The 17,393-nt window shown below is 39.0% G+C and overlaps 3 protein-coding genes across 3 annotated transcripts; 2 read left to right on the top strand and 1 right to left on the bottom strand.

The window, feature by feature from the left end:
• Positions 1-1,017: 1,017 nt before the first annotated feature.
• On the bottom strand, positions 1,018-6,725 carry LOC140747886 (uncharacterized). Its single transcript, XM_073080503.1, has 5 exons — positions 6,688-6,725; positions 5,924-6,558; positions 4,240-4,343; positions 1,803-1,843; positions 1,018-1,673 (listed from the first exon to the last, which is right to left on the bottom strand). The coding sequence occupies exons 1-5, from the start codon at positions 6,697-6,699 to the stop codon at positions 1,032-1,034; spliced, it is 1,434 nt and encodes a 477-aa protein (XP_072936604.1). The 5' UTR covers positions 6,700-6,725; the 3' UTR covers positions 1,018-1,031.
• Positions 6,726-9,485: 2,760 nt separating this feature from the next.
• Positions 9,486-10,406, top strand: LOC140748239 (uncharacterized). Its single transcript, XM_073081008.1, has 2 exons — positions 9,486-9,570; positions 9,692-10,406. The coding sequence occupies exons 1-2, from the start codon at positions 9,559-9,561 to the stop codon at positions 10,331-10,333; spliced, it is 654 nt and encodes a 217-aa protein (XP_072937109.1). The 5' UTR covers positions 9,486-9,558; the 3' UTR covers positions 10,334-10,406.
• A 3,528-nt stretch (positions 10,407-13,934) lies between these two features.
• LOC140748241 (uncharacterized) lies at positions 13,935-14,879 on the top strand. Its single transcript, XM_073081010.1, has 2 exons — positions 13,935-14,016; positions 14,135-14,879. The coding sequence occupies exons 1-2, from the start codon at positions 14,005-14,007 to the stop codon at positions 14,744-14,746; spliced, it is 624 nt and encodes a 207-aa protein (XP_072937111.1). The 5' UTR covers positions 13,935-14,004; the 3' UTR covers positions 14,747-14,879.
• The last annotated feature ends 2,514 nt before the right edge of the window (positions 14,880-17,393 follow it).

The following is a 17,393-nucleotide window of genomic DNA, read 5'->3' as shown; positions in this document are numbered from 1 at the left end:
CAGGGCTTAGTTGAAACTATTGCGCCTTTTAACTAAGATAAAAAAGAATTTAAACGTATTTTATGTTAGGGACGTAATGGTAATAGTGAATTTGCACTGTGAAAAGTTCTATCACCTTGCTTGCACGGCCACTTGCGCGCTTAACACAGCCATTCACGTGTGTAGTAAACACGTGAATGGCGAACACCACACGCGACTTCGTGGCGTATAACAGGTTTTATACAACGGAAATAAGACCATATTCAAAAGACCTCCTTAGTTTACAATTGCGCGTATTTACTATGATATCATGATAATATCGAAGCGGCCACCATACCGGCCTGATGTCCAGAGGGTTTCGGGTTCGATCCCTGGCCAGACAGACATCTGAATGATGACCTTTGATATCTCATCTGTTCTAGGTCTAGGTCTTTGTGTATTAGAATTTGTCTGTGTCCATGGCATCCACGGCGCAGGAAATCTTTATGTGGGGCTGTGTGTGTAGAAAGCGTATTTTTTAAGATTCTGGTATCGATCGAATACTTTTGGTAATCGAATACAATTGTTGTTGTAGTAATATACCTTTTTCGTAGTTAATGTATAATATTATAAGTATCTTATATGATGAAATTATATAACTATGTTAAAATCATTATCTATTTGATAGTATAAATAAACTACGCGTTATAAAGTAATCGAGAAGTTGGTACTTTGGTACAAAAGTATGTAGTGAGATATTCTAATGATTAGCTCTCAAGAATTCCAGACTTATCATGTGTCAACAATACACCTACATATTTTAGATCCTTAGCCCTTCTGTTACTGTCAGAAAACTCATTCTCAGGACTAGGATAGTAAAAAAATAATAAGCAATAAATACAAAATTGAGTCCAACTAATGTTAGATGCTCATGAGATAACATATTTCGTTGAATAACACATAATAAGTAGGCACTAAACTAATATTCAATAAGAATATGTTTAATTTCAACAAACATTTATTTATATTTACAAAACATCACAGCATTCAGGTGTTATAAGTTTTCACCAATTTTACCATCCGTGACCGTGAGCACCGACGACGGCGGCGTTGACGACGGGAGCGACGCGGGCTACGTTCCAGGCACCAGCGCCGGCAACGTTCCATGCACCAGCACCGGCGACGTTCCAGGGAGCAGCACGGGCGACGTTCCAGTTAGCGGCGTAGGCGAGGGGAGCGGCGGCAGCGACGGGGCCAGCGACCACAGCGGGGGCGGCGACTACAGCGGGAGCGGCACGGGCGACGTTCCATGCACCGGCGTTCCAGTCACCATTGTTCCAGGCAGCACCGTTCCAGGCACCGGCATTCCAGGAAGCAGCAGGGGCACCATTCCAGTTAGCGGCGTAGGTGACAGGAACAGCGGCGGCGGCGACGGGCGCAGCGACCACGGAGTGGGCGGCGACGAGGGCGGGGTCCTTGCGGACGACGGCGTTGAAGCCGGTGTGGTCGTTGGCGGCGTAGTCCACAGTGCGGCGCGTGCCGTCGGACTCCAGCAGCGAGTACTGGCCCACCACGTTGCCGCCGCTGCGCGTCTCGCTCTGGCTCTTCACGTCGCCGGTGTGGGGGTCGGACACGCCGTACGAGAAGCTGGTGTAGTCGGCAGCGCCGAGCCCGCTGCCGTGGGCAGCCGCCACCAACAGAGCGAGGACAACAAACTGTGGAACAAATACATTTTAATTTTTAGTATATTTTATTAATTTATTTATATTACATGTAGTATTTGATAATACGAAATATTTTAAGAGCAATGTAATCGTTTATAACAATTTCATATGCGATTTTACCTTGGAGGCCATTGTGCGTTTAGTTCGAATTTCGAGTTCAACTGAATTAAAAAATTGATTCGTTACTATTTATACTATTTGGCATGTCAATATTTGGGGGACAGGAAGCTGTTTGTGCAAATATTTATGTACTTTCATTTATCAAATATAGTTGTAGTGATCTAATGTTATTGTTGATGGATTAAAATGACCATTTATCACGCTATTATTGAATGAGTGTTTTGAATTAACATTATCTGTACACAAAAGAAACATTTTTTATTGACAACAAATTACCTTACGTACAATTTTTCGTATGAAAATAATTTATAGATTAGTCTAAAGTCATTATAACAATAATATCTTTAACGTTTTATAAATTAAGGTAATATGGATATCACGATTTGACAATAGCTGGTAGAGTATATTTAGTGTAAAAGGGGTTTTCATTCGCTGATATCCACAAATGATATATCGTTACAGCACAGCGACTTAGTACCTGGATTCAACGATGTACTAAGTAGCGATTTTGATAAATTTGCGTTAGTATGTACGACATATTTTTGCCGTATCTTTGACTTATCTATAAATATAAATGCGAATAGATACTCACGTTCACAACATATTAATCAAGGGTTTGTCTAAACTAGAATTTGAAATTTGGAATATATACTCGCCTGCACAATTAACCGTCCACTTACATATTTTTGAATATTATTTTTTATTTGTGTTAAGTTATCGAGTAGTACCAATACTGCCGCGCTACCGAAAAACCGAAATGCCCGATTTTTTGTGGATTTTTAGCTACAAAATTAACAGAGATAGCATAACCTTAAAGGGCACAACTGCACCATTTTTTAAGTTTTATTACAATAAAAGGGCATATTGTGAGATATTACTGTTATTTCACCTTTTAATTTTTAATATATTTAATTGAACAGGCATAACTGACGTTAGGTTAAATATAAAAGACTTATGTGGCAATTGTGCTTATTTTTTTTCTATCAACACTTTAGCAATTAATTTAGAAAGAAAAGTCACAACTGGCAGTTATGCCCTTTCTATTTACCCCTATAATTTATTTCTAACAATTATACATTATCACCATATTATATATTATACAATACCACTGCAGGGACATAATAAAAGACACATCAAAAAGTATAAAATATAAATATTACGAACTAATTCTAATATTCACTATATGTATTTATTCTAATTATTTACAGAAATATTCTAATTATTTACAGAAAAGTGCCTTTTCTTCGTAACATTTAAAAACTTTATCCATTTTTTTTTACAATTAAAAGGCATATTTGGTTATATGCGCCTTTAAAACGTAATATTGCTCTTTTAATGTTAATTTTTATATTAAGTTAAAAAAAAATTTGCTTATTATTAAGTATATCCATTAAAATTTAAAATATTATATAACTTTCGTTGTATGCATACTTAATAAACGCAACTTTTGACTTTTACACAATTCAAAAAAAACACTTTAAACGTGTTTTTTTTAACAAAATTCAAAAAATATTTTAATCTCGATTTTCTCACCACATGCAAAGTGTTAGTTGTGCCTTTTGTAATTGCGACGGCAGAATAAACAACAACAACAATTTTGTTAAAAAATGTTTTATTTATAGTGCAGAATAAAAAAAATACTCACAAAATTTTCAATAATGAGTGTTGCCTCCCCTGGTTCTTATGACTTCCTGGAGACTATTCGGAAGTCCATCCATGATGTCTTGGATCTCTGACTGGGGAATGTTGTGCCACTGTTCTTTTGCGGCAGATCTGAAGTCTCTTAAGGAGGTCGGAGCTGTAACCCGTGCCCAGATCCTTCTTTTAAGGTTTATAAGGATGGGATTAAGGTCCGGGCTATTGCCGGCCACGGCATTGTTTTAATCCCGACCTCAGTCAGGTACTGAACAGTGCTGCGAGAACGTTTCTCGCAGATCTTGACATTATCGTGCATCAGAATAAAATGTTCTCCAATGAATGGAGTAAAAGGCACGACATGATCTTGCAAGACTTCATCTATGTACCGCTGAGTATTTACGGTTTCTCTGTAGAAGATGACCACGTTGGTATCGGCTTCCTAAGAAATTCCATCCGAAACCATAATTGAGCCCACCTGATAACCGATGGTATCGACTAATGCACAAGGTGTGCAAACCGCATATTAGGGCGCCTGTAAACTCTTTGACGTCCATCTGGTCCTCTACTCCAATTGTCCATCGTACAATTTGATTGCTCGCTAGCAAATTAAAGTCTGTCTTTTTGATAATGGCTCAGTAATTGTGGGGCTTGAAATGGGCGGAAAGCACTCAGTATTTTTTCTGCTAGTCTTCTTCTTACTGTCCTTTCACTGGCACTCACGTTACGCACCTCAATTAGTCGACTTCTTGCTTTAACAGCTGTAGAGAAGCGATCTCGTAAGATGTTTCTTACAATAAACCTGTCATCTCGAGTTGAAGTGCAGCGGTGACGCCCCTGTCCAGACCTGCGCGCGAAGGATTCCATCTCCCGGAAGTGCCGAATCGCATCCCGCACAGTTGTTCGCTGCACACCAATCATTAGAGCGATACGACGCTGGCTATGGCTGGCGTTGAACCGCTGTTTTTGAACTTTAACTTTCAGAAATTTACTAATGAAATATTTATTAATATATGTACATACTTAGCAATGTTTTTGAAATTCCACTAAAGAGGTAAAATAAGTGTTATATGTATTATACGTGAATCTTTTAGGTTCGAAGTTAAATGTGTGAAATTTTAGATAGCGTCTAATCACACGTAAGCACAACTATACGATAACGTAGACGAATGCAAATTTCACATATGATAACACGTAATTATATTCACATAGACCATATTTTGGTATCCTGACTACATTGCAACCACTTTGGATACACTGCTTGCCAACATTTTGTCCCTGCCGTGGGGTATGGTTGTGGTTATACGTGGATCAGTGATGGTGATGTAGACACATAGATCTTTGTTTAAAATTTTTGACTAGAACAGAGCTACAGTATCGCCTGCCTGTTGTAAGAGACGCCTAAACGGGGACTTCTGGGGTTGCGGGCGGCAAGAATGGGAGCTCTAACCGCCCAACCAGCGATCCTGGAAAAAAATACTGTACGTGAGGCCGCATACCTTAAGCTAAACACCACAAATTGTAAGAGATTTGGTGCGTTAAAAAGGCAGTGATAGCCTAGTGGTTAAGAAACTCGGCCTCTTGATCGAGGGGTCCGAGGTTCAAATCCCAGGCACGCACCTCTGATTTTTCAAAGTAACGTGCGTATTAGAAATTAATTATCACTTGCTAAACGGTGAAAGAAAACATCGCGAGGAAACCTGCATACCTGAGAGATTTATAAAAAAAAATAATCTCAAAGGTATGTGGAGTCTACCAATACGCACTTGGCCAGCGCGGTGGACTATGGCCTAATCCTTCTCACTCTGAGAGGAGACCCGTGCCCAACAGTGGGACAGTAATGGGTTGTTGATGATTGGTGCGTTAACAATTTGACATACGGTTGCCACCAAACAGTTGCCATACGGTTCCCATGTATACGTCTGTATTTTGTTTTGCACACGCTAAGGGATCATTACGATTTTTGCATCATGGTTGGATACTTTACGGGTCGGTTTTTATGGTAGAGAATAACATGGACGGTTCCTATGGAATAGTGTAAATAATAATTATTTATCCTACATGCAACTTATATTTTAAAGAAGGTTTATTACAGTCCACTAATTAGAGTTTTAGTGTATGTTTTTCAAGTAAGCTTGACCAATTTAGGCACACAGTGACTAAAAAAAATGTAAAAAAATATATAAATTAATATTAATGTTATTTTATCGTTAAAATTGTCAAAGGTACTAATTTACAATTACAGTTATTTATATGTCATATTATCTTTTTTTGCGGGCGAAGCCGCGGAATCTGCTAGTGTCTAATAAATACAAAATTGAGTCCAACTAATGTTAGATGTTCATTCGAAAACATATTTCATTGAATTACATACAATAAGTAGGCACTATACTAATATTCAATAAGAACATGTTCAATTTCAACAAACATTTATTTATATTTACAAAACATTACAGCATTGAGTCATAATTTCGCACCATTTTTACCATCCGTGACCGTGAGCACCGACGATGGCGGCGTTGACGACGGGAGCGACGCGGGCTACGTTCCAGGCACCAGCGCCGGCAACGTTCCATGCATCAGCACCGGCGACGTTCCAGGGAGCAGCACGGGCGACGTTCCAGTTAGCGGCGTAGGCGAGGGGAGCGGCGGCAGCGACGGGGCCAGCGACCACTGCGGGGGCGGCGACTACAGCGGGAGCGGCACGGGCGACGTTCCATGCACCGGCGTTCCAGGCACCGTTGTTCCAGGCAGCACCGTTCCAGGCACCGGCGTTCCAGGACGCAGCGGGGGCACCATTCCAGTTAGCGGCGTAGGTGACAGGAACAGCGGCAGCGACGGGCGCAGCCACCACGGAGTGGGCGGCCACGAGGGCAGGGTCCTTGCGGACAACGGCGTTGAAGCCGGTGTGGTCGTTGGCGGCGTAGTCCACAGTGCGGCGCGTGCCGTCGGACTCCAGCAGCGAGTACTGGCCCACCACGTTGCCGCCGCTGCGCGTCTCGCTCTGGCTCTTCACGTCGCCGGTGTGGGGGTCGGACACGCCGTACGAGAAGCTGGTGTAGTCGGCAGCGCCGAGCCCGCTGCCGTGGGCAGCCGCCACCAACATAGCGAGTACAACAAACTGTGGAACAAATACATTTTAGTTTTTAGTTTATTTTATTCATTTATTTATATTACATATAGTATTTGATAATACGAAATATTTTAATACCAATGTAATCGTTCATAACAATTTCATATGCGATTTTACCTTGAAGGCCATTGTGCGTTTAGTTCGAATTTCGAGTTCAACTGACTTAAAAAATTGATTCGTTACTATTTATACTATATGGCATGCCAATATTTGGGGGACAGGAAGCTGTTTGTGCAAATATTTATGTACTTTCATTTAATTAATCTAGTTGTAGTGATCTAATGTTATTGTTGCGGATTAAAATGACCATGCATCACGCTATTATTATTGAATGATAGTGTTTTGAATTAATATTATCTGTACACGAAAGAAACACTTTTTATTGCCAACAAATTACTTAACGTACAATTTTTCATCTGGGAATAATTTATATATTGGTTCGAAGTCAATATAACAATAATATTTTTTAACATTCTATAAATTAAGGTAATGTGGCAACGTTTATTTGGCACAACTTATTCATATTTATTTACAAAGGATACTATTTGACAATAGCTGGTATAGTATATTAAGTGTAAAAGGGGTTTTCATTCACCGATAGCGACGAATGGTATATCGTTATAGCACAGCGACTTAGTACTCGTAGTTTGATTTAATGACGACGTACCTACCTATTAGTGATATTTATAACGATCAATAACAAACTAAACCACAAATTGGAGCTTTCATGGCAAAATAAATTCATGAGTCTGCATGATACATGACATATTTTGGCGCACGTATGTTTAATATGTTTGCATTAGTATGTAGTTATATAACATATCTTTGAGTTGTTCCATAAAATTGTATGGATCGGACTGATATATCATTACAAGTTAGTGAAAAAGTACTATAAGTACACACATTGCTTGGCCCTGTAGTTCTGGGACTAAAATATGGCTACGGTATCCCCTGCCTGTCGTAATAGGCGACTAAAAGGGGGCTTCCGGGGTTGCGGGCGGCTAGAGTGGGAGCTCGAACCGTTCTGTAAGCGACCTCGGGAAGGACGGCGGTATGTGTGGTTGGTTGCATATCATCGTGAACCAGATGGTGAGGGAGGAGCGAAAACTGTTGCCCCCAGGGCAGAGCCCGTTCGGGGCATCGCGTTTGGTGGACTCCGGTTGTGTTACGTCGGAGATTTCGGAATTCTCCAACAAGCGTTGAGGACGGCAACCGGGGGGGTTTTAGTGCGATAAAAATCCCACATAACCCGGCGTCGCTCCCACGTAGTCGGGTACCTTTTGAAGGTTCCCTCGTAAAGAAAAAAGGTACACACATTGCTGTGACCCGTTATGTATGACATTACTACAGGTTATCATTATAATATTCCTCATTGATTAAAAACATGGTCATGAATGAAAATTTTAATTTCGTGCGTGATGGGGCCGTGTGTGATAATATTTTAATATTCGTTCAAACTCGAATAAAAGTGGACACAAAAGTTGTCCTTCTATATCAGTCCCATTGCTACTGATATATCTATTTATGTACATATTTATGATATTGGTTTAATGTATATTTTATTTAATAAATACAATAAACATTACGAGGTTCATTTCACGAAATAAAAAAATAAAAAAATATTGTTCCGTGGTTCCTCCTATTAAATTACATTAAGTTTAAATACAGTCAACATTTTAAGAGTTAAAGAGTTATTTACAAAATTTACATATATACAAAAATGAAAAACAAAAATATATAAACAAAAACACTACCATAAAAAATTGTCACCATCACTGTCTTTGGGCAAGGTTCCCAAGACGCTGGCAGCATTTCCTCTCTGGATTGCTATACCAATCCTTTGAGCGAAATGTATGCCAGCTCTCGGGTCCCCAGAGACGTCGACCAAACGAGTTGACAGCTGTTTAAACAGCTGCCAAGCATCCGGACCCCATGGACCCAAAGTTTCAACACCAAACGCCACGAATATATAGTTATTGCATAAACTAATATATTTACGACGTTTGGTGCTTTCAGCAGCTGTAGCCGCCGCCCCCGCGCCAGAGGAAGACGCCTGGAGGTGAGAAGGAGCCAGTGTGTCGACACACGTAGCGTCCCACACTAGCATCCTCCCCCTCTTCCAGGGTATTAACGTCATACCGTCAGGCCGCTTGCCATCGTCACGTGCGAGACCACTCGGCTCTAAACAAGCCGGCACGTTGACGGTGACAAAAGCCCGACGAATGACGTCGTTGATGGAAGCATGACGCGATAAGCGACCAGCACTGCGCTGACAAGAAAGTCCATGGTGTCCAAACACATCGACGTCAGCGCCGCAATGACAGCGATGGCGTTCAACGGTCTTTAACCCCAGGCGCAAACATGTACAAAATAGATAAATAAGTTGTTTTAAAAATAAGTTTTTGTAAATAAGTTGTTTTATATTTATAGTTTAATTTATTTCTTTTAATTTTCTGTAAGTTTAATTATAATTAAATAAATAAAATGCTAAAAAACAAATGAAAAAAAAAAAAAAAAAAAAAAAAAAAAAGAGTTATTAGTTAAATTTACGTTTTTTGTTTCAATTTGTTTTTGCACATCTATACACAATTGCAGAATAGTTATTATCGACATTCAACAATAACCTGTTTAACACAATAATTATTTTATTCTTAACTGTAATAATTAACTAAATAAATATAAAAAACTAATTTAATTGTTCTTAAAATATTAAGAAAAATAAATGTTATATTGATATTTTAAATTATAAACTAACTCGAAAATATTCTCGTAGCGTATAGATATTATACATTTAAATCTTTCATTCAAAATTGTGATGATGAAATGAACAGTATGTTAATTTATAATCCACTACTAGTTTTAATGCAAAAATATATTAGCACAAATAGTTTCCTGTTCCCCAAACTTTGACATGTCAAGCAATATAAATAGTAACGAGTTGTGCTTTTTATTCACTTGCATTTAGAAGTCGAACTAAACACACGAAAAATGGCCTTCAAGGTAAAACTTTTAGCGAAATTATATCAATGGTTGTGTTGTTTTTGCTTTATCGCATACGAAATACCATAGTGTCATAATTATATCAAATGTTTATGTTATTTATATGTGTTTTATTCTACAGTTTGTTGTACTTGCTATGTTGGTGGCGGCTGCCCACGGCAGCGGGCTCGGCGCTGCCGACTACACCAGCTTCTCGTACGGCGTGTCCGACCCCCACACCGGCGACGTGAAGAGCCAGAGCGAGACGCGCAGCGGCGGCAACGTGGTGGGCCAGTACTCGCTGCTGGAGTCTGACGGTACGCGCCGCACTGTGGACTACGCCGCTAACGACCACACCGGCTTCAACGCCGTCGTCCGCAAGGACCCCGCCCTCGTGGCTGCCCACTCCGTGGTCGCTGCGCCCGTCGCCGCCGCCGCTGTTCCTGTAACCTACGCCGCTAACTGGAATGGTGTCCCCGCTGCGTCCTGGAATGCCGGTGCCTGGAACGGTGCTGCCTGGAACAATGGTGCCTGGAACGCCGGTGCATGGAACGTCGCCCGTGCCGCTCCCGCTGTGGTCGCCGCCCCCGCTGTGGTCGCTGGCCCCGTCGCTGCCGCCGCTCCCCTCGCGTACGCCGCTAACTGGAACGTCGCCCGTGCTGCTCCCTGGAACGTCGCCGGTGCTGGTGCATGGAACGTTGCCGGCGCTGGTGCCTGGAACGTAGCCCGCGTCGCTCCCGTCGTCAACGCCGCCGTCGTCGGTGCTCATGGTCACGGATGGTAAAAATGGTGAAAACTTATGACTCAATGCTGCGATGTTTTGTAAATACTTGTAAATAAATGTTTCTTAAACTTGACTTATATCTTTTTCAGTAGTAGCATTATTATTTATTATGTCGTAAAACGAAATGTAGCATTCCATCTTAAGAAATACATCTTAAAAAGCGTTATTTAATACACGTTCTTAAATTTCGATGGGAACAATCTGTTAACTCGAAGCAGGATATCTATGTGTGGATTAAAATAATGTACACAATGCTACTAATCTACACGCATTATTGATTCCGATTAACGCCCGATATTAGTACAAATATATCCCAATGGTTTGCTGACCAAAGATCAGGATTTTACCATTTCTGCCTACTACAAATATTACACGATCTACGGTAAGTATTGATGGGATAGGTTAATAATAAATATAGGTCATTAATATTGCACACTAAAACTTTAACCTGATTCTTATTTAATATGTCAACCCACCTCTCGACATACCTATATGAAACAGGACGTTAGTAAATGACCATAAGGGACGTTTCTTCTCTAACGAAGCAATTGTTAATATTATACTTGCCTACTTCTATACCTACTACTAATCCTATACAAATATATATTTTTTTAAATACACAAAAAATGAAACGGATCTCTCATACTGTCGTATCTGTCGTCAAATCTGACAACTGTAATAATTCTAAACAAATGGTTCCCAATTTTTTTGTAGTCAAAAGCTCTTTATTATTTACTAAATGAAGATCGAAACTTCGATTCGATTCGAAACTAGACAATTATTATAAATAAACAAAAACCTGATTGTTTCGAGTAGCCTACGTCACGTCCATAATTTAGACGAATCGATGACACCTCCTATCTTTGTTAAAATCTAACAGGCTGGGCTGCAGGGTGTACCGAAGAATGAGATAAACATGTATACATACAAGCATACATAAACAAATACATGTATGTACAAGTTTTATAATGCGTCGGGATGCAGCAGCCAGGATACAGAAAGACCGAATTACTTATACATACGTATTTAATTAAAACAGAATATTACATAATATTATATAATATGTTTTGGATTAAATCTAACCTAAATTAAAACTAACTACCCTAAGTGGTGACTTGCTGGGGCAATGTTAGCGCCCAGAGTGAATTCCCACGTTCGGGACTATACGATGGAAACGGAGCGGTGGTGCGGAGTCAGTCAGCGTTCCCACGGCACGGCGGCGATGCAGAGTCGGATGTCTTCTTCAGAATTTTGATTAAGGCGAATGCCTCACTATGGTAGTTAAGGCCAATATATAACATACACACATACATACACTCAGATAACATTACCCTCCACAGTCGGCGAAAAATAAACATAACTCTAACCTGTCGCATGCCGCAACGCAAAATGTCAACGGATTTCATTTAAATAAATTATTCTAACAGTATATTATAGTATTAATTACAGTACGTAATAATCATTTGCGTTTATTGTTATAGTAACAAAAACATTAGTACGAAACTGAAAGTTGTTAAGCTTGTTCTACCACGTGTATGTATTATATGGTACCTAGTGTTTATAAAGAATATTTTTTATCCTCTTGTGACTGGTTATTAGGTATTCAATTCGATATTTAAATCTAAGATATTAAATTCTATACGACGGAACGAATAACAACGGCTTCAGTTTTAATTTATGTGTGCATGTTATATATGTATGTATACTGTATTAAAAATATATCTGTGTGCGTATCAGCATTTAGGTTTTATTTTTATTTTTAATGACGGGAACTGTTAGGTATATACAGTTCGCGCCAAACTGCTAGAGCGCTCTAAATAGAAATGAGTCGCATAGCAACAGCAAATTGTATGTATTAGCATGGACGAAGACAGCGCGGGACCCCCTTGCAACCTCCGCTACCCGCACTCGTCTGTGGATACCTACATAGCGCAGTTAGTGCTGGTTAGTTAGTTAGTTAGCTCTTACGTTATGGAGTATATGCTAACTAAACCTACGCGCAACAACTTCAGAGCAGACTAGAAGTTTGGCGCGGACTATACTTCCATGTCATAATTATAATATTATAAGGGTATTATGTATCACATACAAAGAGGATGTTGTATTTTCTTTTGTATGTCAAGAAGACTGTTTATTTGAATATCGATTACAATTGGATCTATATTCTATCGAAGCTACAAATATTAAAGTATAATTTATTGTCAATCAACAGGTCTAGGAGTTCTTTTAAAAATCGAATAGTTTTAAAGTTATGTCCACTTCGGTGAACTCTGGTTTAAGCCCCTCGTACTTTGGGAGGAGATAAGGGCCCAGCAGTGGAACAATAATGGACAACAACGACATGTCATGCATGCCATGGTTGAACTTACCGTGATCCGAATCAGTACCTTGACCATGAGTTTTCAAAACATTCCACAATTTTACGTTACGTTTACTTAATCCAATATTCTGTTCCGTTTGCTTCAGTATACTGAGTAAACGTAACAATAAGTAAGTGCTCAAGTCACATGTTCGCAAAAAGCATAAAGCGCCATTTTGTCAATTTAGACATTTAATGTTACGTTACCAACACTATAGTTCTGATACAATCTGCTAGGGACGCTGACTGAACACTGTATGGGCAAATACGTAAACAAATACCAAATCAGTCATTTGTCAAAACGTAAAAACTCATGGGAAGGGTACAGGAAGCATCTAGCGAACCTTTACCTTAGAATAGTAGGCGTGTTCTACCTTAATTCTTAGGAGTGTAGCAGTGACTGACTACTGGTGTCTAAAACTTGAATGATAAAACTTATATAGAGTTAATTTCCCATGTACATAGCAGTAATAAAAAATACCGTGATCTGGGTTTACCACATGCTTGTTTTTTACTTTAATTTCATAAAGTTTACCAAGTTATTGAAAAGTATTGTGGTTAGGATCGAATAACAAAGGGTTTTACTTGTTTGGGTTATAAGTTGTTTATTATCTCGTTAAAAATAGCAAACAAAATTACCATACTGTATCTAATCTTATCTGTAGTTGATTACAGATCTCCAAGTGCGGCAGTAGTCACTTACCATTAGGTGGAGTGCAAGCTCATTTGCTACTCCTATCTAAATATATATAACTCAAAGGTGACTGACTGACTGAAACCACTGGACGGATCGGGCTGAAATTTGGCATGCAGGTAGATGTTATAACGTAGGCATCCGCTAAGAGAGGATTTTGATCAATTCTACGCCCAAGGGACAAAATAGGGGATGAAAATATTACTTCATAACGCGAGCGAGGCCGCGGGCAAAAGCTCGTATCTTATAAAGTTAATTTCTACTCAAAAAACTAACAACAGCAACGACTTCTAAAAATCTGAAGGATCACTTATACCACAGGTCTGTGCCTTAAACCTTATTTTTTAATGAAATACACGTCACATCAGAGCCTAATTGGTTATGTCCTTACGGAGGTATGATAGCTACAATATGTAGTTTATTCTAGACCACACCCTTATCTTGACTGACGAAATATTAGATCATTATTACCCACTACTAAGTTCTGCAAATGAAAGTACATGAATATATGCGTAAACAGGTTCCTGTTCCCCAAACATTGATAGCAACTAGTATAAATACTAACGTGTAGGACTTTTAATTCAGTTGAATTCCGAAGTCGAATTAAACACACGAAAAATGGCCTTCAAGGTAAATCAGTTAGCGATATTTAATCAATGGTTGTGTTGTTTTTGCGTTATCGCATATCATCATACCATACCATAGGTACCATAATGTCATAATATTTTAAATGTGTCCTTTTCCACAGTTTGTTGTCCTCGCTATGTTGGTGGCGGCTGCTCAAGGCAGCGGACTCGATGCTGCTGACTACACCAGCTTCTCGTACGGTGTGGCCGACCCCCACACCGGCGACGTGAAGAGCCAGAGCGAGACGCGCAGCGGCGGCAACGTGGTGGGCCAGTACTCGCTGCTGGAGTCCGACGGCTCCCGCCGCACTGTGGACTACGCCGCGAACGACCACACCGGTTTCAACGCCGTTGTCCGCAAGGACCCTGCCCTCGTCGCTGCCCACACCGTGGTTGCTGCGCCCGTTGCCGCTCACTCCGTGGTCGCTGCGCCCGTTGCCGCCGCCGCTCCTCTTGCCTACGCCGCTAACTGGAATGGTGCCCCCGCTGCCGCCTGGAACGCCGGTGCCTGGAACGGTGCTGCCTGGAACGCTGGTGCCTGGAACGCCGGTGCATGGAACGTCGCCCGTGCCGCTCCCGCTGTAGTCGCCGCCCCCGCTGTGGTCGCTGGCCCCGTCGCTGCCGCCGCTCCCCTCGCCTACGCCGCTAACTGGAACGTCGCTCACGCCGCTCCCTGGAATGGTGCTGGTGCCTGGAATGTAGCCCGTGCTGGTGTGCACGGTCTCGCTTGGTAATTTTGCCGTACTTATGCATAACTTACGACGTAACATATTTATGCTGCCATAATAGGATTTACGACTCGATGCTGTGATGTTTTTGTAAAATGTTTGAAAAATATATGAATAAAAAACACTGTTTTAAAAATTATTGGTTATTGTTTTTGTTATAATTACACTTTAATCAATTAAATGATATTATTATCAAAGCTCATGGAAATTCATGAACATGCTTGGTTATCACGAGGAAGGTTCTAGGTTTGACCACCATCCAGGCAGGCAATTGAATGATAAATTCACATGTATTTTTAGTGGACTATTTGTATACTCAATTACTCATCTTTATGTGTCTGAATGCTACACATTACGCAGGGAACCTATAGTTAGCTACACGATAATAAGTAGTCCGGTTAATTGAACATCTAACCCATCCTCAACTCCACAGAGTATAAACTTTGCTACCCACAAGGATATAGCTAGAAGTTTAATGGGTAGTAAGTAGATAAGTTTTGTAACCGCTTATGATTAAAGCTACTCCCAACATTCTCAAACTTGCATCATATACAAGATAATATGTAATATCGACTCTTTATTGTTCCACTGCTGGGCACCCATCTCCTCCCATAATGAAAAGGTTTATGTTCACTAGCTTATTGAAATACAGATTTATATAGATTGCGTTTAAACACATCATCTTTTACAGAACTCTGAAAGATGAAACTTGCTTACAATTATTTCTGACTTTACAGTATGTGATTATTAATTATCTACTACTTATCTACGAAAAGTATAGATATCTCACCGCCTTAAAGGACACATTAAAGGAAGACTTAAACAGCTGACAATTCTGTCAGCCGTTTAAAGGCTGTCATGGTGTAATTTACGCGGAATAACGCCGACATGCGCCGTTAAGACACGAAATCAAAGAAAAAGTGCGAAGAAATATCGTTTCATTGGTAAACGATCTAAAACTACATTTTATTTTTAATAATTTTTAAACTCGAAAATAATTGACAGTGACAATTGTTAAAAGATTACATTTACTTGTTATGAGTGACCTTTACTAATCTATGATTAATTTACAATAATCAAACGCACATAGCTTCGAAATTTTGAGAGGCCGAACATTAAATCACTAGTTAATTTGCAAACTTTTGAATTCAAATAATATTAGCAACATGTGTTTAATAAACTGTATATGTACTCGTATATATTAAACTGTACATATTTTATTATCTTGATAAAATAATTAATGCACACAGTTTAAAAAGTGAATTTAGGAGTATGAAATTTTACACAGGAGTTTCTTACAATAATACATTATTTTTCATTTTCGTTATTGTCAGGACTCTAGCAGTGAAAGAATGAAAGGGGTTTATTGGTAGACTTCACATATTTGAGAACTTTAAAAAAATCCTCAAATTTTCCTCACGTTCTTTCCTTCAAGTTATGCCAAGCAAAGATAAATATAAATTAAAATATACACATAACTTTGAAAAAACAGACATCCCTGGGATTCGAAATTCGGACCCCCCGATTAAGAGGCTTCCAAACATTAGGCTTACATTGTTATATACATTGTTATATATTTAAATTTATGCAAACTTTAAACAAACCTATTATCAATCTTTGCCTAGGATTCGAACTCAGAGCTTCATAATTTGATGGGTGAATTTTACCATTATCCTGTCATGACAAGATATCCAATATTACTAGTTAATTTCGTGTATTAGTTACCAACAAACTTGAATTAAGTTCCGCCCCAATATCCTTTAGAACGGAGTACTGTTAATAATAATGCAAGTTGCGAGACTGCGGTCTACCATCATGGTAAAACACGTGGACGAATTAACGAAATAGAGTCCTAGTACGTAATCACTCTTAATATGGATTAGTATGGCATAGACGACGGAAGTTAAGAAGGCGTAATTGATGAAAATAATTATGCAACAGTATATTTTATGGTTCCAAAATATGTAATAAGTAAAAATATATCATAATAATGTGATAAAATTGATCAGTAAATGAAATTATATGAAGAAAAATTTATAAGTTGCAAATTATGATAACAAAAGTATCAATATCTCCCTGCAATTTATTGAGTGATCTTAATGTATTTCACTCGACATAAAGTTCAAAGATAAAGTCTATTGCAATTATATATTACAATTAAAAATAATTTAATATGAATTGTGTTTAAATCTTTTGACCACGCTGTGTTTTTGTAACTCGACAACTCTATAATGACGTCACAAAGTGAGTAGAAGGTTAGTTTTGATATAATTACATTCACATTCCCGGTAAATTTTGTACGGAATGAATATTGGTTACTGGAATATGGACAAAGGAATGCTTACTTCAACAATTTGTTGTAACACCAGAAGTGGTATGTTGGTATTTTATCTGCAAATATAAACTAAAAAAATCTAAAGAATTTTAGCTTGTTATTTCAAAACTAGGCTATTAAATGTAAATGAAACAATATCATTATTTTAAAATATCCAGAATAAATTTAAGGAGAAGAATGTCTTGGTGTAGTATTACTACACTTATTATTGTATTTAATATTACTTTTTGGTACCTATGTAAACATATAGTAAAAAGTGCTTTAATGATATTTAAAGGAATTTCTTTCGTTTTAGAAATTGAAAATGAAACAAAATAA

This window comes from Epargyreus clarus, unplaced genomic scaffold (assembly GCF_041222505.1).
Source record: "Epargyreus clarus isolate Ecla_fem2 unplaced genomic scaffold, WU_Ecla_fem_2.2 ptg000015l, whole genome shotgun sequence".
Lineage (NCBI taxonomy): Eukaryota > Metazoa > Arthropoda > Insecta > Lepidoptera > Hesperiidae > Epargyreus > Epargyreus clarus.
The sequence above is the reverse complement of the archived record's forward strand: the minus strand, read 5'-3'. Positions and strand labels throughout refer to the sequence as shown.